Genomic DNA, 20,560 nt, shown 5'->3' on the forward strand with positions numbered 1-20,560 from the left:
TCAAATTGGGTCCATCTTTTTGAAACACCCTGTATTTTGAAATGCTGAAGTTGAAGGTCTCATTCCAACTCAAAATAAAATTCATTCTGTGACAAGGAGAACTGTTAGAAAATTCTCAGGGATTGACCACGCTCTTTACAGAGTTATGTAAGAACGATTTGCACCATAATCTGAAGCTTGATTTACTTCGATCCATATGTACACATTGTTATTAAAAAAAACAGAAGACACAACACACCAGATAAAAAAGGCTTAAAATTCACTTTAATAATGCATTCCTGTAACATTCCTCAGACAAACTCAAACTTGTTAGTGGGACAATTACAGCTTGTGTTTAAACAGTTTACACTAAATGAAAAATCTTGTACTTCTACACAAAAGACAGGCAAGGTTAAGATTATATAAACATTTTTTTTCAGTTAAATCTTCAGCATGAGATACAGTATCTTTGTCCAATAGATTGTACTTTACTACCAGTAAAAATAAACAGTGATACAACACGTTATCAAAAAATTCATCCAAACAAGAGCCTCTGAGCCATTCAGACTGCACGTGACGGTCAACAGATGGTCCAGATAAAAAGAATAACTACAAGTTAGGAGAAAAAAAAAAAGAGAAAGAAATAAACAAACACAAAATCTCCCCCAATTCACTACATGACGGATCATTTGGAGCTCTATAAATTTACAGAATCATGGGAGCTGCGAAGTACCCAGATGCTGCCCTAGTTCTCCAGAGACTTCCCTGTGCTCTTAAGCAAGGTACACTACACTAAAGAAAAATGCCAAGACATACTGCAGTTTTATTCAATTTAGTTTCAGGATTCCGGCTGCAAATAGGAAACCTGGAATGGTCAAGGCATTAGGGTCCTTGCCAGATTTTACCGTTACTGAACAACCATGGCAGCCTCCCAGAATCCATTTTTCACATTGAAATTATAGGAATGCACCACATGAAATTTTCTAAAACCTTTACCAGTCAGACTGCACTCCCCTTGTCCTAGAGTGGCTTTACCAAAACAGGCCCTAATTAACTATTTTTAATATCCCCCCCCTCCCCCCCGAGTTGAACCCTGTGTGGCCTGCCAAGATTCCTTTCCTCTTTGGGGCCTGTGCAGAGGGTAGCTTAATCCTGTTAGTATCTGCGACGCTTGTTAGGGCCAAAATCGCCCCCTGGATTTCCTCTGTTGAAGGCAGGTGGGTTCCCTCCCATCGCTCCGAGGCCTTCCATTGCACCACCCTGGCCAAAGCGATCTGCAGGCGGCGGTGGAGTCTTGCGATGAGGACAATGCAGAAGAGGCAGGAAGAAAAACAAGGAACAAAGGGCGGTTACAAGTCACCTGAGTTGATTCAAATTCTACCACAATTCCAAGTGACCTTGCTACAAACCTTCACCCCACCACAAATATACCCAAAGCCCGAAAACTGGACTGACAAGACCACTGCAGGACCAAGCCTCTTTCTCCACATAACTATATTCCAGCATGCTCGACTACAGGTTTGCACCATCTCACAGAGCAGTGCCCTGCTGTGGAGCACGTGAGTAACACAGTCTCGGAAAGAACTTCACATTTCTAACATATTCCTTCACTGAAACGAAACGCAAACAAGGAGCAGTGAACTGCTATGGCACTACCACACTCCACATGTACACAATGCTCAAATTCCAAAATAGGTCTGCAATACTGGTTTTGTGCCCTGATCATATCCTGTTATTTCCATTCCTTCGGCTTTCTCTCCCCTCCCAGCTGGGTTACTGCTATAGCACAACTTCTTCCTTCCAGCAGGGAAAAGATGATGAAAGGATAATTTAGGTTGGAAGGTACCTCAGGAGGTCTCTAGTCCAATCTCCTGCTCAAAGCAGAGTTGGCTATGAGGTCAGACTAGGTTAGTCAGCTTTATCCAGTCGGGTCTTGTACATATCCAAGGATGAAGACTGCAGAACCTCTCTGGGCAAGGTACTGAAGGTACTGGGGCTAGCTAAGTGACTATGAAGAGCAGAGCTGCTTTATACCAGGCTCAGGGGTTCCCATTTATTCTTGTCCATGGGTTCACAGCAGTGATACATTTATAAGCAAGGCAATGTGACATATATATGCACATCATAATTGGTATTATTAAAGCAGATGACTCCATGGTATTGCCTGGTTCTACAGAACAGACCCCAACTTCAGTAAAATTATCAGTGGGGAGGCCCCAGGGACTCTCAATGTTCACTTCACTGGCAGCACAGCAGAGGCACTAGCAGTAACACAGAACTCCACCTATCTTTTTCCCTTCTCTACAAACGAAATATGAGTAGTAACAAAGTTTCCATGTAGGGCACATCGCAGGGATGGATACTGCAATCACTGCAAGCAGCTGGAGCAAACATGCAAAGTAATTGCTCCCTACGCAAATAAAAAGCTGGAATACATGGGCCTAGTAACCTCTCAAACCAAGTACATGGCCAGGGCAAACAGCTTCCAAAAAGACTAGACATATTTCTGGCCATTAGAGAAACAGCCTATTGCTTTTTGGTCTAAATGGTATTATTTCATCATATTGATCTGAACTCACCTCCCCTTTCCATTCCTCTCTTCATCTTCCCCCTTAATTTCCTTATGTAGTACTCATTCCCTCAACCTCGGCCGCTCTGCTGTCCCTACCACTTAGGTACAAAAGCTATTTGGCTATAAGCCAAATAAAACTACTTTACAACAGAAAAAAATTTCCATGATGTAGCAGTGATGATAGATCAAGAAGTCTAAGTAGGAAGGTTTGCAGGAAATTTGTTTATTAGACCAACTGATATAAACTGCTAAAGGGAGATGAACTTTCAGGACAAACTTGACTATGACAGCTGCTGTTTCTGCTGCTGACTGGCAGTGCTGACACTGGGAGAGGATCGATCCTCTGTATGACAGCGAGGAATGACAGATGCCACAGAAGCCATGGTCTATTGTAAAGCTCTGCAGTAAAGTTTATAACTAAATTAAATATAAAAATTTAAAAAGGCAAATAAATGAGCATAACTCCCACTGATTCTTTGGTCTTTACCTCCTAAGCAAATTAGCTGAACTCATTTTAGCATATTCACTATAACCATACTAATTTTAGCCCATAAGCACAGGAGATAATGGTTTTCAAAACTGGTGATGGACAGAACATTCCTGAAAACTTGGCTTTATACCTGCAAGAATCTACTCTCAGAACATTCTGATTCAACAAAGTGCTTCCCATTATACCATTTAAAATATAACCATATATTGTTGCTAAGACCTCCGTAACAAATGTTTTAGCACCAGCTACCTTGGCAGTAAAGTAAGTAGTTATTAGAATTGGCTCAAACTCCTGAAAATTACCAACTAGTATCAAGGCAAGATTAACTTCTAAAGATTTCAGCAGGAGTTAAGCAACAGGTCTAGGTAGACAAACAAGCTTCAACTTTAGCAGCATAGTGCTTAACAATGGAAACAACATAATCTGCATCTAAAGGTGTGCACAAAAAGCAGATGGAGATACATTACCATTCCCATGGCTCCATCAGGTATCATAGCTCCAGGACCAGTCGCAGGAGGTGCAGCAGCTGGGACGTTGGTACCACCCATAGCTCCTCTATTGTTCATGCCAATGGTACCTGGAAAAGAAAACTCAAAAATAGTCCTGGCAGACACAGCGACTGGAGTCTACACATCACTCCAGAGCCACAAAATACCGTGTGAGCTCCACGCAGCATTATATCCAAGGACACAGTCCTAGTCTAGTAACTAGCTTTGCACTACTAGGTCAAGCCAAACTGATCTTGCATTCCAGTATTATCTGAAACCACAGCAGGCTCTAACAGTCACCACCTTCATTAACCACTGAGCCCCCATTGCGTTTCTTGCTTGCTCTTGTACACGTGGCCTGAAACTCTATATCATGTAGTCAAAATGTGGAAATACAGGAATTGAGATTATTTCCTGGGCCTAGCACTACATGTCATACCAGCTTCGGTATCAGTACAAACTTCTGAAGCACACTGTGGGTCTAATAGCAACTTCAACCAAGTCTTTTGCTTACCGAACTGGGTCTTTCACAAATGTACGGTACTGCTTCATACCCAAATTCTGCTGTTTCCTGTCACATGAACACTTCCTGTCACTGAACTGGTAGAAGATTACTGTGACTGAGTTTCTAAATAAGAAGCCAATAAAATAAGACTACTCAAAAAATGTAGAGACTTTGTAAAGGAGGAAAGGAACACACATAGAAACAAAGATGGCCACAGAATACTCTTACCTCCCATACCCATCTGTCCCATTCGCATGTCTGGTGGCTCCCTCTGCAAAAAGAGACACTCGTTTCAAATGATAAATATTCAGGCTTTTAAAAATGTAACTATACAAATTCAGTGAGTTCTGAGGTTTTACTGCTGAAAACTGTGTAGAAGAGTCATTCCCAGGGTACACTTCAAAAGCAAATCTGAGCTACCTTCACACCATTAACTGCTGAACAAACTGGTCTTATTTTAACTATCTCATTCTGAAAGACCATTTTTCACAATCATGGTAAAACATCCAGCAGCAAAGCTGCCATGTGCAGATTTTACCAAACAGCAGCATAAAGAGATATCTGATATCTGGATGGAAAGATCTGCAGAGCAGCAGTAACGAATTAGATAGAATTAGTTCTGCTACTTCCTCAGCATATCTAAGAAGCTTTTCCTGTTGAAAGGAATGCAAGTTTACATGAAGATGCAGTACTGGGTCACTTGCATTAAAATACCAGTTAGTGACTTCAATTTCTCTTCTATTAACTGAGTATAGGGGACGCACCACAGATCTCCCTCACTGCGAAGCTAGGAGCACCTCCCTTCAGCGAGGGTACTACTTTTCCCACAGTGGGAACTAAAGAACAGAGTTCACTTCATCCGCAGCCTCAGTGCCACTCTTTATCACATCAAGGTACTATTATTTAGAGAAATCAAGACTTCTGCTATGCAGGATAATATTCACACATTTAGGTCAGTCACACAGTTTTAGCCTTTTTGGTTTGACATATATTTAGCTAATCTGCTTAGGGGCCAATTTTTTGCTAGGATACATAAATACTTGTATCAATGCCATTGAACCACCTCGAGAGCACTACAGCTGCCTCCACAACAGAAAAGCTGCTGGGACTGGAAATGAATTTTGAGACAGTTCTTTATAGAGCTAGAGATACTGCTGTTAAAAGGCAGATTACCACACATTTTACTTTACAAGAGAACACTTGACCAACTGACTTTCAAGTACAAGCAAGTCTCATGCCTGCAGCAGTGCCTCAAGTTGGGATCACTTCATCTAAACATGACTAAGACAGACTGCAGGCTAGGGATACAGCCGGGCATAAAACCACTACAGGGTTCTGCAGCCGTACTTCAAGACAACACATCTTTGTTACTGTGAGAATAAAACGAGTTAACATATATTCTTCTGAACAGCAAGACAGCTAGTGATGGTCCTACATGAACAGCAGTGGGTCAGTAACTGGGCTATTTATATTTTCCAGACTAAATTGCATTAAGATTGCAGGGAGTCAATAATTCAGGGCAGAATGCACTAAAGATGTAGAGTCCCTCAACCAACAAGTTAAGCATTCACGGAAAGCCCGGTCCTGTGGAAGGGCAAAAATCTAATAATGTCACTGTCCAGATGTAATGGGATGGTAGAAGAACTCATACCGCATCAGGAAAATTCCCTTTAAAGCCTTCCTGCTGGCGTCTCATCATCTCTTCTTGCTGCCTTCTCATTTCCTCCTCACGGCGCCTGCGTTCTTCCTCTTGCCTGCAAAAAGGTCCAAGGATGCTCAGCACAACATACACCAACAATCCATAAAATAACCAAACACTAATCAGAGGAAGAAACTCCTGACTCTTCCATCTTAAACCAACTGTACACTCTCTCTATGGATAAAAAGGCCCAAAATAACAGCTGCACTTTAGGTAGCAATGAAATTGTCACACTGAACAATTAGGTGCACTGAAGAAGCATTTCATTCCACAATATTATGGATTCACATAATTTCATAACCTGCCCCCTTACCTGAGTTCCAACTGTTTACGCTTTTGTACTTCCTGGTTATGCAATTCCTCCATTCTCCTCAGCTCTTCCTGGCGCCTCATTAAATCTGTAAAAGGTGACAGTAAAAAAACCAAACTCAACTCCCATGCCACCTCTTAACAATTCCTGCACTAGAACCACAACACACAAGAGAATAAAGTAACGGAGCTTCCAGCAGTACAGAAACATCTTGCGTTCATTTGGTGCTACCATGTTTGGTTATGAGTCAAGCAGCTGCCCCACGGCTCACCTTCAGCGGGCTCTAGCCAGTCTAATGAGTTACCCACCCCTGGATGCTCCATGATCAAGTTCCAACACTGTATTTATCTTTGACTGGTACCTTGCCGCATGAGCATAACTTGGTGCTCATGGCGAGCTGCTTCCATTTCCATTTCCAGCTTCTCTCGAGCTTCCTTGATGTTGCGGTCTACTTGTTCTTGCTGCTGCTTCTCCATTTCTATTAGAGCCTTCCAACGCATGGCATATTCGTACTCAAAGCTGCCAGGCTGTGCAAATCGAGGAGGCTGCTCACGCTCCCTGTCAGACAAGGAAGAGCTAGTGAATGCTTCACAGCAAGAAGGAACCAAAAAAAAACCATTTGTGTGTTAAATGCAATGGCAAATCCTTGTAACAGTTAGAAATCTATTTCTTAGTGCAACAAGTAAGGAACCACTTCGTCTTCTACTTTCTCACAAATAGCTGTGCCTGAGATACCAGTTTCTCTGCTCCTCAGGAATCACCTTATTGAAAGGAGAAACTTAGGCAGAATCCTCCCGCAGGATTCATTATATTAATACATGGAAACTGTCTCTCATCCTCCTCCATAACAAGCAATGACACTGCTTTCATAAAACACCAGATTATGGGTAAAGACATTTAGAAACACTCTCAAAAGAAACAGGCTCTTTTTCTTGCTGTATATTTTATTGACAGATCCACTCCAGAAACAAACACTGCCCAAATATGGCTGTTTATTTCACTAATTTATGCAGCCCCTGCCCCTGGAGCACATGACTATTCCCAACACAACCTCCTAGCTCCTGAAGCTGTCTGTCATCTTCCTTACTTGAAAATTTCGTGAGCTCACATGGTTTCCTAATTCCTACTGCTCAGATCACATGATACCTACCTACACTGGAAAACCTGCAAAGACCACAGCCTTATACCTGGACAGCTCCACAACCTCCTCATACTATTCACGTAATTCCTTAAATTTTCACTGTGGGTTCAAATCTGTTTCCTCAACAGACTTTCTGTAATACTTACAACAAGTACCTTAAGTCTTTGCTTCAGGTTCTCATCTGAGCAATGGAATCTCATGTTGTCTTAAACTGAGACAATTTTTTATTCCATCAACTGAAAGCCACCCTCCTAAGACCAGGGCACTAAATCAATGTCCTAGTCCACAGTTAGTCTCATGTCCTGTCGCACAGCAGGCACATACTTGTGATATTGCTGGTTTTTGATGACTAGTTTCTCTGGTAGCCCCTCTTCGTCATCATACTGATCCATGGGCTCCACAGTGACAGGCCGAGGGAATCTGTAAAGAAAAAATGAGGTACTTTCAAGAAAATTCAAGAATGAGCTTGCAGTGTAGGAAAGCATGTGTATTGTGTCTGAACTGGACTGCTTTTAGCACTGCTCACAGAAATTCAGAGCAGTTGAGGATCTCAACCAAAGCGAAACCAGAAATCACTTTGAACGCTTTTCTTTTGTTTTTGTTTTTTTTTTTTTTTTATTCTTTCCAGAGTTGGAGCTGAACTGTTAATCAAAGTACTTGTGGAATCCAAACAAAAATTTTACCGAAAGAAGAACATCTGCAGCTACTGGTTCAAATTAACGGCTTAACTGGAACCTGACATCCTCCAGTAGGATCTACGCAGCATGAAATCTTATAGTCCCTAAAGTCTGTTTTTTTCTCCTCCTCCTCCCTCACCACATGGCCAACCACGGGCTGCACAAGTCCTTGTGTGCCTTCTTACAGCTGCCAAAAGCAAAGAGTAACTACACTGCTCCCCACTGGAGGCTGATGGCTGTACCGTTCAGTCATACTCTCCTGGCGAGACCACCAAGTGCCATTATTGGCAGGCAGAAGTGCTCTACAAGTGCCTGTTGGGCCCTGTCTGAATTTCCCTCCCAAGAAATCCACTGGTGCACTTCACAACACAGATACTACCCATGTCTGCTTCTGTTCTCCTGGCCTCTGTGAGCAGAAGGAAGTATTTAACAGAAGTGTCCCCAGTCTCTGAATTAGCTCCCCACCACAGCACTGACACTGCTCATGCCGAGCAGAAAGCAGCACCGCAGCTTCTCATTAGCTCCTCAACCCCATTTGCCGGAGCTGGGGAAATGGAAGAGAAACAAACGCATTATGCCAAGTGGCAAGTGGTGCCCAGACTCCAGCAGGAAGGCAGGATGAGAGGCTAAAATCTCCCTCCTCAGCTGAAGATCCACAAGGTAGCTTCAATGTGACATATTGTTATTAATAACCTGATTTTCCAATGTAAACAAATTCCAACCAGTTTATCTAGCTGTTACTGCTATGAACTAGGGCAAACCAGAACAAATTTAATCAAAACCAAACCATAACTAGAAGTAAGCAGCATACTAGTTTGCTGTCCTATAATCTAATACACTGACAGCTATGAAAAGATTGAATGCTTCCCCCAGCTGCTCTCAGTTATAGATAGCGATTAGTTTTGCATGATCACGCTAAAAAATTTGTTTTCATGGTTCTTTCAGGATATAGACTCCTGAATCAGCAGAAGCTCTCTAACAGCAGAGCACTCTCCTTCTGCAGAGCACTACACACTATGCTAGTTATCCCCAAAGAGTCTCAGGGAGAAAAATAGATTAAAAAAAAAAAAATTCTACTTTTTTAAACTTGTGTACTGCTGTGCCACATGCCAGCCTCCAAGAAAAAGGAGAGAAATGAGAAGCGCAAAGCTTATAAAATAATTTTAGAAATTAGCAATATAGCCCAAATCTCAGGAAGTATTCTACTCACAAATTCTAGTTGCATACATACAAAATATACAGTCATTTTTATTTCTAAAATATCAAAAATGTCTCTCTCTTAATAGTTAGAGCAACAAACCATGTTCTGTGGAACGCATCTAGAATTAGTCACATAGTTATGCAAGAACATGCTATCTTGCCTTATGATACTCAAGAACAGAGAAAACAGTTTATGATGGTGAAAACTCCAAACAATCCATCTGACCAGCTTCTCTGATAGATTCCATGCCCACAGTGGTGAGTCTGTGGTGCATGCTGCTGAGTGGAGTCCCATCCCAAGATTCGCCTCTGAAGCAACCCAGAGTGCATAATTAACACACTTGAGCTTTGTTTCCAACAGATTACATCGGTGGTCTCTGAAATAGCTCCTCTTTAAGGCTGCTTTAATTGCCCTAAGAAGGCTTATCAAGAAAGAGCTTATCAGGAAGTTTTATGCATTTTCCCCACCAGCAGCTTCCCAGAAGAAAGTTTTCAGACCTGAGTTTCAGCACAGACTTACTCTTGGAACAAAGCTAAGTACAGCTCTCCCCGGCCAAGTCACCTACCAGCTCCTGCCCCACACCTCAACTGTCCCACTCTGGTGTTTAGAAACATCACGCACAAGCCAATGCCACCCATCAAGCCATACGGTATCGCACTTCTCACTTTCCACACTTACGTAGTGAGCAGGAAAGACCCATCGCTACATCTGTCCAGGGCTTTCCTAGCAGCAGGCTTCCCTGAGAACTCCACAATGCCTTTCCCAGAGGATCGTCCTCTGTCATCCACAATAACCACAGCCCTTTCCACCTGGCCAAACACTGAGAAGGCTTCCTCCAGGAGCTCGTTGGACACAAACTGAGGCAGGTTCCTGACTGTCAGTGATGCACTGTGGCACGCAAAACGCACTCTTAGCTGCTTCCCACGTAGAGGCATGTTGTCTAGTTCCACCTTTGCAATCTCTGCCAGAGTGCGAGTTTCCTGAAGATAAAAAGAGTTATTATTAAAACTCTCAATGCAGTACAGAATCAGCCAGTCACAGTCACAACAGTCACGAGCCTATTTCCCCTGAACAAGTACTTCACAGAGAGAAACAAATAATCCTCTCATAGCACGGCAAAGTGTCCTAACAAACCATGGCTATTCTCGATCATCAATGACTCCAGCTGAATAGGCATGCACAGAGTTTGTGAGGGAAAAATGTATCAGACATAAGCTTGGCCCAATAGCCAGTGCAAACTAAGCAATCAATTAAATGATCGTTATCTATCAGACAAAATTATATTAAAGCTACAAAGCATGGCTTTTTTAAAAAAATACATAAAAAATAAAAATCAAGATTCAACTATTAGCCAAGTTTGGTAACTGTAAAAGGAAATGCTGATTGCATGACAATCCGTGGAGGACATCCCATGCCCCTTTCACACCTTTTCACTCATTCAAGTCACTACCAAGCAGCTACACTACAGCAATGCATCGCAGGCTTTGGCGTGGGAACCTCATGCTCCATCCGCTCACCTTGGAGCTTTCAGAAAAGTAGTACATAAGCCAATGAAGTCTAAGAACCATTACTCTATGTTGGTAGCTACCTCCCTTCTAGAGAGGTTTCAACGTGATCATCTAGAGATCCCCTACCGCAAGAGCACTGATCACTCCAGCAAAGTTGCGTGACAACCTATGGTCATAGAAATTTCATGTTCATACCCCTCCAGGAAATGGAATTCCACCTAGTCTACAGTACTGTGTTTTCTTTCTGTTTTCTACCAGCTGACTTCAGAATAACTTTATCAGATATCGCATCAATCCTGCCACAAGCCACCTGAATTCACATTCCTTCTCATAACAAGCTCTAGACAAACCACTTGTAGAAGCTGATCCTATAGTGCAGCTTACTAAAAATCAACAGCAGACTTAATTAGCTGATCATCTACTACTTCCAATTAGCAATACTACAGTGTGAGTCATTGCCACAAAAACACCCCAAAGGTAGCAAGTCACTCACCAGCCTGATAAAGCCAAAGCCTTTGTCCTTGTGTATGAAGACTTCACCTGCCTTGCCATACTTCTCAAATAACTTTCTCATCTCTTCCTCTGTAATATCTGGGGGCAGATTCCCCACAAACAGGCGGCTTCTTTGGGTGAAGGTCTTTTCACCAGGTTTCCGGAAATTCTTCAGGTCAATAGTCAGGCCTTCATCTGAGGGGAATAAGGTACACAGCTGCTCTACAGTTGGGGGGATAAATTCTATTAGGTTTCATCATGGTGAACACAGAGACATAGGACAATAGAGGTAACACCACCCATTCACTTCAGGCTCAAACTTCTCCAGCCATCTCTACAGCAACAAGGGGATTTTATTTCAGAGTGGGCCCATATTCTTTTTAAAGAAAACCCGTGCTTGGACCTCAGTGTTTGTTAGCACCAGTGAATGATTTTCTACAACTGGAAAAAAGAACACTGCAGCTTGAAATAACATGGAAGATTTTGCTCAACTTTTGGAGAACTGGTGAAGATGACCAGCCTGCAGCAAAATCAACTATAGTCACAATACAGGATTTTGCTGTTATAACCTGAATAACTACAGAAAAGCCACAGTTTGGCCAGCAAGTAGATTTTTACTCAAAACCCCCAACTCTAGATGTCTAGAAAAACATGCAAACAGGAGGAAATTTCACCCAGACAGAACATTTGAGACAGCTGTTATTCTATGAGATAGGATTTGGGTTCTAGAGTCTTGGATTCCAAGCTGAAGAGAAGGCTGGAATGATGAAAATAGTGAAAAAAACCCACCCCAAAGCCCAGCCACATAGGCGAGACCTCAGAAAAATTACGAAGTTCATTACAAAATTCTATATTCAATAAGTAATGCTCTAACACTAATAAATAGGACAGAACATTCTCAAATCCCCATATATATATATACATACATACATACAATTTTTAACCCTTAATTTGGCAAGAGCCCAGCACAATCCTGGAAGCTCTGCTATAAGTCAGACACAGGGGTGGCCTTATCATTTTCCCTTCCTGTGTCCCATTTTCTTAAATGTTTGTGGAACTTCCCCAACCAGAACAGCGAGCCACAGAAAGCAATTCTTTTGCTTTGCAGAGGACATACCTCATGGCCACATGTATGAAAAAAAAGTACAAATATGAGTGGCTTGATTAAGTCTACAAAGCACAGTACTAGCCAGGAAAGGCTATTCAGGCAAAGACAATGCTTGCAAGACATGCAAGGACGACTCTTTTATAAGAATAAGCACACCTCAATGGCTAACACTATTTAAATAAATAAATATTTTTTTTTAAAAAAAAAGGAGACTTGACAGTATATCTATAGAACAGTAGTGACAGCAATTTCTCTACTTCACACAGTAAGGGTGCATAAGTGCAGTATTTTGTCTTGTGAGCTTCTTCACACCATTAACAGAAACATTCGAGGATCAGTTATACCGCTATCATTGTTCTGCCTTAAGCAGATCCACTCAGAGGAATCCAAGATACAGTCACTCACTATAAGCTGTTCCCTGTGACAATATCACAATACAGTTGTTGTGTAGTATTGTTTCCAACCTGACTGGAAACGGCCTGGTCTGCCACCCTTGTCTATTATCTTCCCTGAACTGACAAGGAGCTGGTTTAACAGGGCCACCTAATAAAAATACACAGTTGTTGTTTGTTTGTTTTTTACTAGCCCAGTAACTCTGCATATGTGTGTATGTAGTTAAACCTGCAACTTTGACAGAAAAAACACACAGAGGAATCATGCAAAGTGCACACGTGACTTCTACACACTTTTGTTTTGAACAGCCAAAGTGTCCAAATTAAAAAAATATATATTTCTAATAAAACTAAAGCACTTCATCACCTCAAAATGCTAATGGCAATGCCTTGCTGCCAGCCATACTTCTAAACTATCAAGTTAGATCAGTGGAGGCCGCAGAAGCCATTAACGCATATTGCTACAGCTCACACGCGCTCCCTCTGTATCTCAAGTAACAGAGCTACAGTCCACACTGATTAAGAACATATCTGGAAACACACCAGATTACAGTAACAGCCATTGTCATTGCCAGCTGGTACTTGAAAGCTGAAATATTACTCAGTAAAGCTGGGTATCTCCTGGTCCTTCCCATGTAAAAATTTAGTCTTAATGGATGACTGCAGATTGTTGTAACAACGTTCTTATACAACTGTATCTTCAGAAATAGCAAATTTATTTTGCTTGTACTTAAGGAAACCTGTGTTCAGAAGTCACCTGTTATGTTGTGGAAAAAAAGGAAAACAGACCATCCCACATTTGTAAACTTTACAGAAACTGTAAAGACTTCCAAACTCTTTAAGTGCGCTTTTCTTGAAAACTTTAGACACGGAAGGAACGCCTACATCACTGCCTGGCGTCGGGAACACAGAAACAAATCCCAGTCAAACCTCCAAACGCACACTTGAGCGAACTGAACAAAGCAGCCCAAACCAACCCGGCTGCAACTCAAGCCACGGCCAACAATGGGACAGCTGAGCGCTGCACGCAAACAGCAAACAGGAGCCGCGCTTTGCTCAGGACCCCACGTTTCATTGCTCCAAACCGAACGAGCGGGTTCTGTCCGTTTCCGCCGGGACCTGTTGCCCCAGTACGGGCGGGCAGGAACCGGGACCCGCGTCACCCGAGGCGGTCGCTCAACGCCTACCCAGAGCGGGGCCGGGCGGCTCCCCGCGGCGGGCCCGGGACTCACTCTGGCTGTTGTTCTGCTGCCCGTTGGCGGGGATGGCGGGCGGCGGGTGCTGCTGGTGCTGCTTCCGCGGAGCGTGGTTCTGCTTCTCCATGTTGAAGCCCTTGTTGCCCTGCATCTTGCTCACCTGCAGGCAGACAAGCCCGGTCGGACGCGGCCCCGGAACTCGGCCCCGGCTCCCGGCCCCACAGCCCCCGGGGTGGCTCCCGCCACCAGCGGCCCCGCCCGCCCGCCACAGCGGCCGCGTGCAGCGGTAGGGCGGGCCGCGCAGGCCGCGGCGAGCCCCCGCAGGGCCCTATCGGCGGTGGCCGCCCAGAAGCGCCCGCCCCGCGGCAGAGCGGAGCCGAACCGCGGTCCCGCCACCGCCGCGGCCTCACCTGGTGGCGGACACTGACCCCGATGCGAACCGCGGCCTCCTCGCCCCGCAGCAGCCCGGAGAGGACCGCGCGCGCGGCCGGAACTCGCACAACCTAACCAGGCGCCTGCCAGCCGCGCTCCCATTGGCTTCTCAACCTCCAGCGCCGCGCTACCACTGGCCGTGCTGGCCGCCACTCACAGGCTGGCCGCGGCGGGGCAGGACAGGCCGCCCAAGCAGCCCGCAGCGCGGAGCCGATTGGCAGCGCGGGTGGCGGCAGCCCACCGCGCGCGCTGCCAATCATCGCCGCGGACATAAAGCTTGGGTGAGAGGCGAGAAAGGGACAAAGGAGCCCAACCAGCCACCGGCGCGGTCTGCGCACGCGCAGTAAGGGGGGGCCCCGCGCGCCTTAAAGGGACAGCGGCGGCAGCTGAGCGCGTGCCGTGCGGCTCACGTAGCGACCCCGTTACCGTGTGCCCGGGCCGGTGGCGGGAACGGCCGCTCCGTTCCTGCTCTGGCCCTCCGTTACAGCCAGTAAGTACCGGAGCCCAGGCAGAGCCGGGGGAGCCGGCGCATCGCTTGGGTCCCCTCTCCGTCAGCTCTGTGCCCGCCCCCTTACCTGCTCCTCCGGGCCCCGTTCCCGCTGTCCCGCCATCTCTCTCCGTCCGGACGGCGCTGTCCCGCTGCGGGAGGGCAGCCGGCTCGGCAGGAGCAACCGGCCCGCGGGAGTGCGGAGGGTCCGGCCGTGCTCTGCCCCCGGGGGCTGCGGGGTGCCCGGAGCGGTCCGGCTGCCGCCCCGCCTCGGACACCGCGGGAGCTTGGCCGTTAACTGACGCCGGCGGGTTGGATTTCACCGCCTTTCAATAAAACTTCCCGTCTCCCCCTGTGTCCCGTCGCACGTAACCGGGATTGGGGCCGTGCGCCCGGGGCCCGCCGCTCCCCGGCAGCGGGAGCCCCGCGGCGGCTCGTAGCCCTCCGGGAACGGGGAGCAGCCGGCGGTGTAACCGGTTTTCCGCGACGTCGCGGTCGCTCCTGACAGCTGTAAACCTGCCTTTCCCTCCCCGCAGCGCGGGAGGTCGCCCCGGCGGCGCCTCCCGGCCCCAGCGCTGCGCAGCCCGGTGTGCTCCCGAGCTCAGCCCCTGCACCCCCGATTTCCCCGCGGGGACACAAAAAAGCAGGCGGGGGGGTGGAAGAAGGGAGGAGCCCCCCAGGGGAGTGGGGCGGCCAAGGGGGGAATGGTGCCCCTCGGGGATGAAGGGAGCCCCGGCCCCACCTGGAGTGGAGCCCTCGGGAGAGCGCAAGCCTGGCTGGGGGGGTGGGGGAGGGCTGCCTGTCGGGGGGTGCTGCGAGTGGGGGAGGGGACTCCGGATGGGGGCTGTCATGGTTGGGGGAGGGGAGCCAGGGGGCGTGTGGGGTGCCACGGGTGGAGTGGGGGCAGTCTGGGGGCTACGGAGGGGGGCGGGACCTGGGTCAGGGAGGGGAGTCCAGCTGTGTGTGGGGTGTCGAGAATTGGGGGGGGTGCCTGAGGCCGGGTGCAGGCGGCGGGCGCCGGCCGGGGCAGCGCCTCCCGGGGGCGGTGCCGTGTCCCGGAGCCCCCGCGGAAGCTCCGCCCGGCTGCGCTGTCACTCACCGCCCCGGGGAGACGCTCCAGCTCCAGGGAGGCGGTGGCGGTGTCTGGACCCGGCCGGGCGGCTCCCCCCGCACACAGGTAAAGGCTGTGGCGGCGCGGCCGGGCTGGGTCCCCCGGGGCGGCAGCGGGGCCCGGGCCGCGCGGGGCGGCAGCGAGAGGGTTAAGGATGGGGGGGGGGGGTAGTGGGGTGGCAAGCCCGCTCCGCGCGATCCGCTCCGCATTTTGTGGGTGGCCGCGCGGGCACCGGCGGGGACAGGGGCGCCCCGTTCCGGCCCACATCCCCCTCCGCACATGCCCCCCCACACCGCACCGTGTCCCGCTGGGGTGCGGGCGTTGTCGGCGCTCGGCTCCGCGCTGTCTTTTCGCGCGGTCCCGCTCCGCTACGGTGATCCGTTTCGGGTTTTCCGGCCGCCCGGCGGAGTCTGGGCTGTTGCGCCCATCCTGGCCTCAAGGCTCCGCTCCGCGTTTCCGAGGCCGCCGCCTGCAAGCGAGTCTCGCGAGCCCAGACACCGCCGCCGCCAATGGGAAAGCGTCCCTCGCTCTGCTCAGCCAATGGGGCGCTGCCCCCGCCCCCCCTCCGGCTGCAGCGCGCTGAGGGCTCCGAGCGGCGCCTCCATTTAAAGGGGCCGCGACCCGAATCCGGGCTCTGGGTAGAACGGGCGGCGCAGCGCCGTGGAGCCAGGTACGAGCGGCACCGGCCGCAGGCGCCTCCCTACGGCCGCACGGGAGGCGCAGGTGGGGCGGCGGAGCGGCGTGGGCCTGCCTCGAGCCGCCCGCCCGTGGGGTACCGGTGCTTGGCCCCGCGGGTGGGGGCGGGGCGGGCGCGTGCGGCGCGGGTCCCGGAGGGGTGGGGCCCCCCCAACAGAATGGGGGGGGCGGGGCGCGTGCCTGTCGGGAGGGGACGGGGCCCACCGCTCCGCGAGGGGGCGGGGCCGGCGCCGCTCGGCCCCCTCCCCGCGTCCACCGCTTGGGGGCGCCCTGCGGCGGGGGGGCGGGTCCCGGGGACCCCACCCTGATGCGGCACCGGCCCCGTGTCTGCTGGCGGCGGGGGGGGCGGGACGGGCACCATCCTCCCCACCCCCCGGTTGGGACGGGGGAGAGCCCCCCTGCGACCCTCAGCAGGAGGGATCGGGCCTCGGGTCCTCCCCGCTACGGTGGGGGCGGCCCCAGCCTGAGACCCATCCCTACGCAGCCCCCAGCCCGGGGCCGCTTGGGGAGAGGGGAGGGGGATGGGCAGGCCCCGGGGTGGCGCCCCCCCCGGTGCTGGGGGCCGGCTGCGCCCCCGGCCGCATCGGTGCCCGGGGGCTGGTGGTTCATGAGACCTGCCCCAGCCCCCGGGGCACACACCCCCGCGGGCCGGTCCCTGCCGTGGGGCAGCACCGAATGGCCCCCGGCACCCAGCGCTCTGCCCCAGCACCCTCCTGGGCTTGCCTGTCCCTGCGGCTCGGGCAGAGGCTTTGAGCGACGCAGCCTTTATGCTGTTGTCACAACACGTAGTAACGAAGTCTGTGGAGCTCACAAAAAAAAATTGCAGCTGCCGGTCTGCGAACTGGCCGACCGCTCTGTCTGCCTTCCCCCGGGCGGGTGGGCTGGGTCTGGGCAGGGCGTGGGGGTGTCCCCGGTGCCCGGAGTTTGTGCGTGGATCCTTGGACACCACGCGCTGCTGTCGAGGATCAGGCCCCTCAAGAGAAGGGAGCAGCCCCACGGGGCTGCAGCTGCCTTGTGCTGCTGGGGGAGGTGAAGCCCTGACCCGCTGGAGCCTGGCGTGTGAGCAGCGCGGCCGGCGAGCTGCCCTGGGGAGCAGCGGTACCGCCCGTGTCATTTGCAGAGGTGCAGGCGGGACTGGCCCCGGGTGGGAGGACGTGCACCAGCGGGGCTGGGAGCTGCCTGTGGCACGTGTCTGGTGCAGGAAGAGGCCCTGGCAGTCAGATAGGCTTGTGTGGGCAGAGGCAGCACTGGGCATGGTGTGTGTCAGGTGATGGTGGGGGACAGGATGCTCAGCTGAGTGCTGGGGAATGGTTCCTGCAGTCTCTTTCTGAGGAGGACGAGAGCTGCTTCGTTTGTGCTCTTCTCCTCCTGCTGTGGTCCAGCTATGGCTCTTGTTCTAGGCTGTAACTTCTTCTCCTCTCATGGCTGCTGCATTCTCCAAGAAAACTTCTAATACGCATTTTCTCGCCTAAGCCTGCCTACCCCAGGGTCAAAGCTGATGGTAAGAGTGTAGCTCTGTCGTTATGGCCAGCCCAGCTTTATTAAAAGACTAGCCGCAACCTACACGCTGCCACATGTAATTACCGATCTGCATCTTACAGCCCCAGTGTGCATGTTTGCACAATCCCCGTTTTCCTGCGCACCTGCCTATCCCTCTTGCTGCAGGTGCCCTTGGTTTGGAGGGTGACCGTAAGTCACACGAGGTTCCTCCGCAGCTCTGACATACAGAGCAAGGGGCTGAGGCTGAGCCCACGACCTCGCTTTGGGAACAAAGCCCCTTGTGTTATTTCTGTTATGGATGTTTTATGATCAGTGATGCTGGGATGCATGACCATGATGGACACAGATTTGCTACCAGAAGCCTCTGGAGCAGAAGGGAAGTATGGAATAGGCTAGAGCTGTGACATTGAATTTGTTATCTTAGCAAAGGCACCTTGCACTTCCAATATTTTGGCTCTGTAAGGCCACTTAAGGAAAATTAGATGTTTTGCCCTCAGATCCTCCCTGGGACTCTGCCTTCTTGTCTTCTCTCTCTTCCCTGGGTAGTAAGGTTTATCCAAAGAACCACAGACAGATTTACATTGGAAGGGACCTCTGGAGGTCTCTAGTCCAACCGACGTCCTGCTCACAGCAAAGCTGACTTCAAACCGCATTTTTCAGGGCTTTGTCCAGTTGGGTTTTGAGGACTTCCAGGGCTGGGGAGTCCGTGATCTGTTGCCAGGCTGTGGCATCTCCTTTGGAGAATCACCTGCTGTGCCTGCAGCTTTCCTCTCCAGCTGGCTGTGGCTGCTCGTGGGAGATGTCCAGGACTTTGCGTAAGGGGGTTCAACACTCTCCTGCAGCATTTGGGCAACAGGTAGAGGCTGCGGGAAGCATCTTTTTTGACCACTTCCAGGTCTACCGTCAATTTCTGTCTTTTAATCAGTGTCTTGATATCATTTGGGCAGTTTCAACAGATGCTGCTCAAGCATGCCTTGCACCTCCATGATTTTTTTGTTGTGCTTCAGATAATACTCCCAAAGCTTTTTTACCCACCCATCCCCTTCCCCAGTGTATAACGCTGTTTTGGTGGATGTTGTCATGTGGTGAGCCTGGGAAGAAATGTTGCTTATTCATGGTACAGACACAAAGCTGTATGAGCAGCAGGAGAGTTTGCTCTGTGACTTGGATCTCCAAGTGGAGTTGGTTATTGAAGCTGAATTGCTCTCCAGACGCCACGTGTTGCCGCTAACACCTCTGTCTGAACACGTGTAAAGAAAGCAAGTTGTGTTAGATCGTACCTGGACTTGTTGCTCCTTTCTCTGTTGCAAAACCTGACACTTAGCGCTTGGGGGGATCCTGGACTTATGAGAAGATGTGAGTATTCAAGCAGTTGCAAACTGCTGTCAGGATGGTGTTCCGGGTGGTTGAGCAAGCTCCTCTTGGTTTTCTTAGAGTTTACTACTGGTACAGAGATGTTGGGTTAGCAGCAAATAATGCTGAAATCCAAGGAATGTTGTCAGGTACCTTTGAAGTGTTGCAGAGTCTCCTGGTAAACCTAATTCCAGACAATTCTGCAAGAATATTTCTGAAATTTGTCCTTCCTCTTGCACTTTGTTGAAGCTGAGATGAAGTTTTGGAATGCAAGCTCAAAATCTAGTTTGGTCATTCCTGCCTTTGGGGAATTAGCCTGAACCCTCCAACACTGAGCAGATGGTTTTCTTGATTTTGGGGGACTGCTATATCAAGTTTGAGGCCGGCACCATAAGCTGGTGCTCCTGCTGTAGAAAAATCTGGCGGTGGCCTTGGTACCTTTTGGCTTTGGGACTGTTAGAAAACCATGGCTGGAGTCTTGAGGCTGCTGGTGATGTTCTGGGAAGGCCCTTCTTTGCCCCATCTGGCAGTTCCTGTTGTGCAGACAGTTCCAGTCACACATGAAGACTGGCCTGAAGGGGACATGGTGACAGCTGCCGCTGTGTGCGCTCTGATGGAGACAACCAATAATACATTTGGAGGTGAGAAGAGACGACTGTTCACCAAGCCCTGCCTGCAAAGCACAAGCTGAACTACTTGACCAGTGGCATCTGCAGTAGCTGTAGGAGACATGGAGCCACTCAACGCTGTCCTAAAATCTCCAAGTCACAGAGGGTTTACATACCCTTGAGTCAGTTGTTTAAATAATCATCTATAGTGTTAATCTGGAAACAGCTGTTTCTGAGTGTCTGATTTTTGACTTCCAGCTTTTTGAGTCCTCATGTGCGTTTGTCTGTATCTCTGAAGAGTCCTCTGCTGTAGATTTTCTTCTTGTTTTCTTGTTTGTTCTGTGTTTTATGTGTCGTGGGTTTGTTCTGTGTTTTATGTGTTATGGTTTTGTTTTGTTTTGTTTTTTCCCTTGAGATGGGTCATGTCTCCCCATTTCTTCTCAATGAACAAAAGAGGTTTATCACTGGCAGGTGCTTTCTGAACCATGGTTGATTCTCAAAGCAGTTGGATTCTTGCATTACTATGTCAGCTATTTTTTTTTTTTCATTTGAAGCATCTCAGCTCTTCCAGTATTGGTCATCACATGTAGACACTAGCCCAGAATGAGTTAAGTC

General features: G+C 49.3%; 2 protein-coding genes across 13 annotated transcripts in view; one reads left to right on the forward strand and one right to left on the reverse strand.

Moving 5' to 3' along the window:
• Positions 1 to 244: 244 nt before the first annotated feature.
• NONO (non-POU domain containing octamer binding) lies at positions 245 to 16,171 on the reverse strand. 7 transcript variants are annotated; one of them, XM_065643606.1, is made up of 11 exons: positions 16,087 to 16,171; positions 13,750 to 13,918; positions 11,064 to 11,284; positions 9,741 to 10,042; positions 7,509 to 7,604; positions 6,405 to 6,601; positions 6,047 to 6,131; positions 5,686 to 5,788; positions 4,263 to 4,305; positions 3,509 to 3,618; positions 245 to 1,272 (listed from the first exon to the last, which is right to left on the reverse strand). In XM_065643606.1, exons 2-11 carry the CDS (start codon positions 13,907 to 13,909, stop codon positions 1,135 to 1,137), a joined length of 1,455 nt encoding a protein of 484 aa, XP_065499678.1. In that variant the 5' UTR covers positions 13,910 to 13,918; positions 16,087 to 16,171; the 3' UTR covers positions 245 to 1,134. The 7 variants fall into 7 exon arrangements, with proteins under 7 accessions (XP_065499678.1, XP_065499680.1, XP_065499679.1 ...); XM_065643608.1 differs by lacking the exon at positions 16,087 to 16,171 and adding an exon at positions 14,766 to 14,982 and having other exon boundaries at positions 11,064 to 11,257; positions 13,795 to 13,918; XM_065643607.1 differs by lacking the exon at positions 16,087 to 16,171 and adding an exon at positions 14,766 to 14,982 and having other exon boundaries at positions 13,795 to 13,918.
• The window catches only part of ZMYM3 (zinc finger MYM-type containing 3), a 32,255-nt gene continuing 26,238 nt past the window's right edge, over positions 14,544 to 20,560 (forward strand). For 4 of the 6 annotated variants that reach the window (XR_010606893.1, XM_065643597.1, XM_065643600.1 and 1 more), the window contains exon 1: positions 16,373 to 16,458. The gene's annotated coding sequence lies outside the window, so the exon portion shown is untranslated. Of the gene's footprint in view, positions 14,681 to 15,741; positions 15,855 to 16,372; positions 16,459 to 20,560 lie in introns of those variants that run through there. The other 2 variants (XM_065643599.1, XM_065643598.1) reach the window with 2 other exon arrangements.

This window comes from Caloenas nicobarica, chromosome 12, assembly GCF_036013445.1.
Source record: "Caloenas nicobarica isolate bCalNic1 chromosome 12, bCalNic1.hap1, whole genome shotgun sequence".
NCBI lineage: Eukaryota > Metazoa > Chordata > Aves > Columbiformes > Columbidae > Caloenas > Caloenas nicobarica.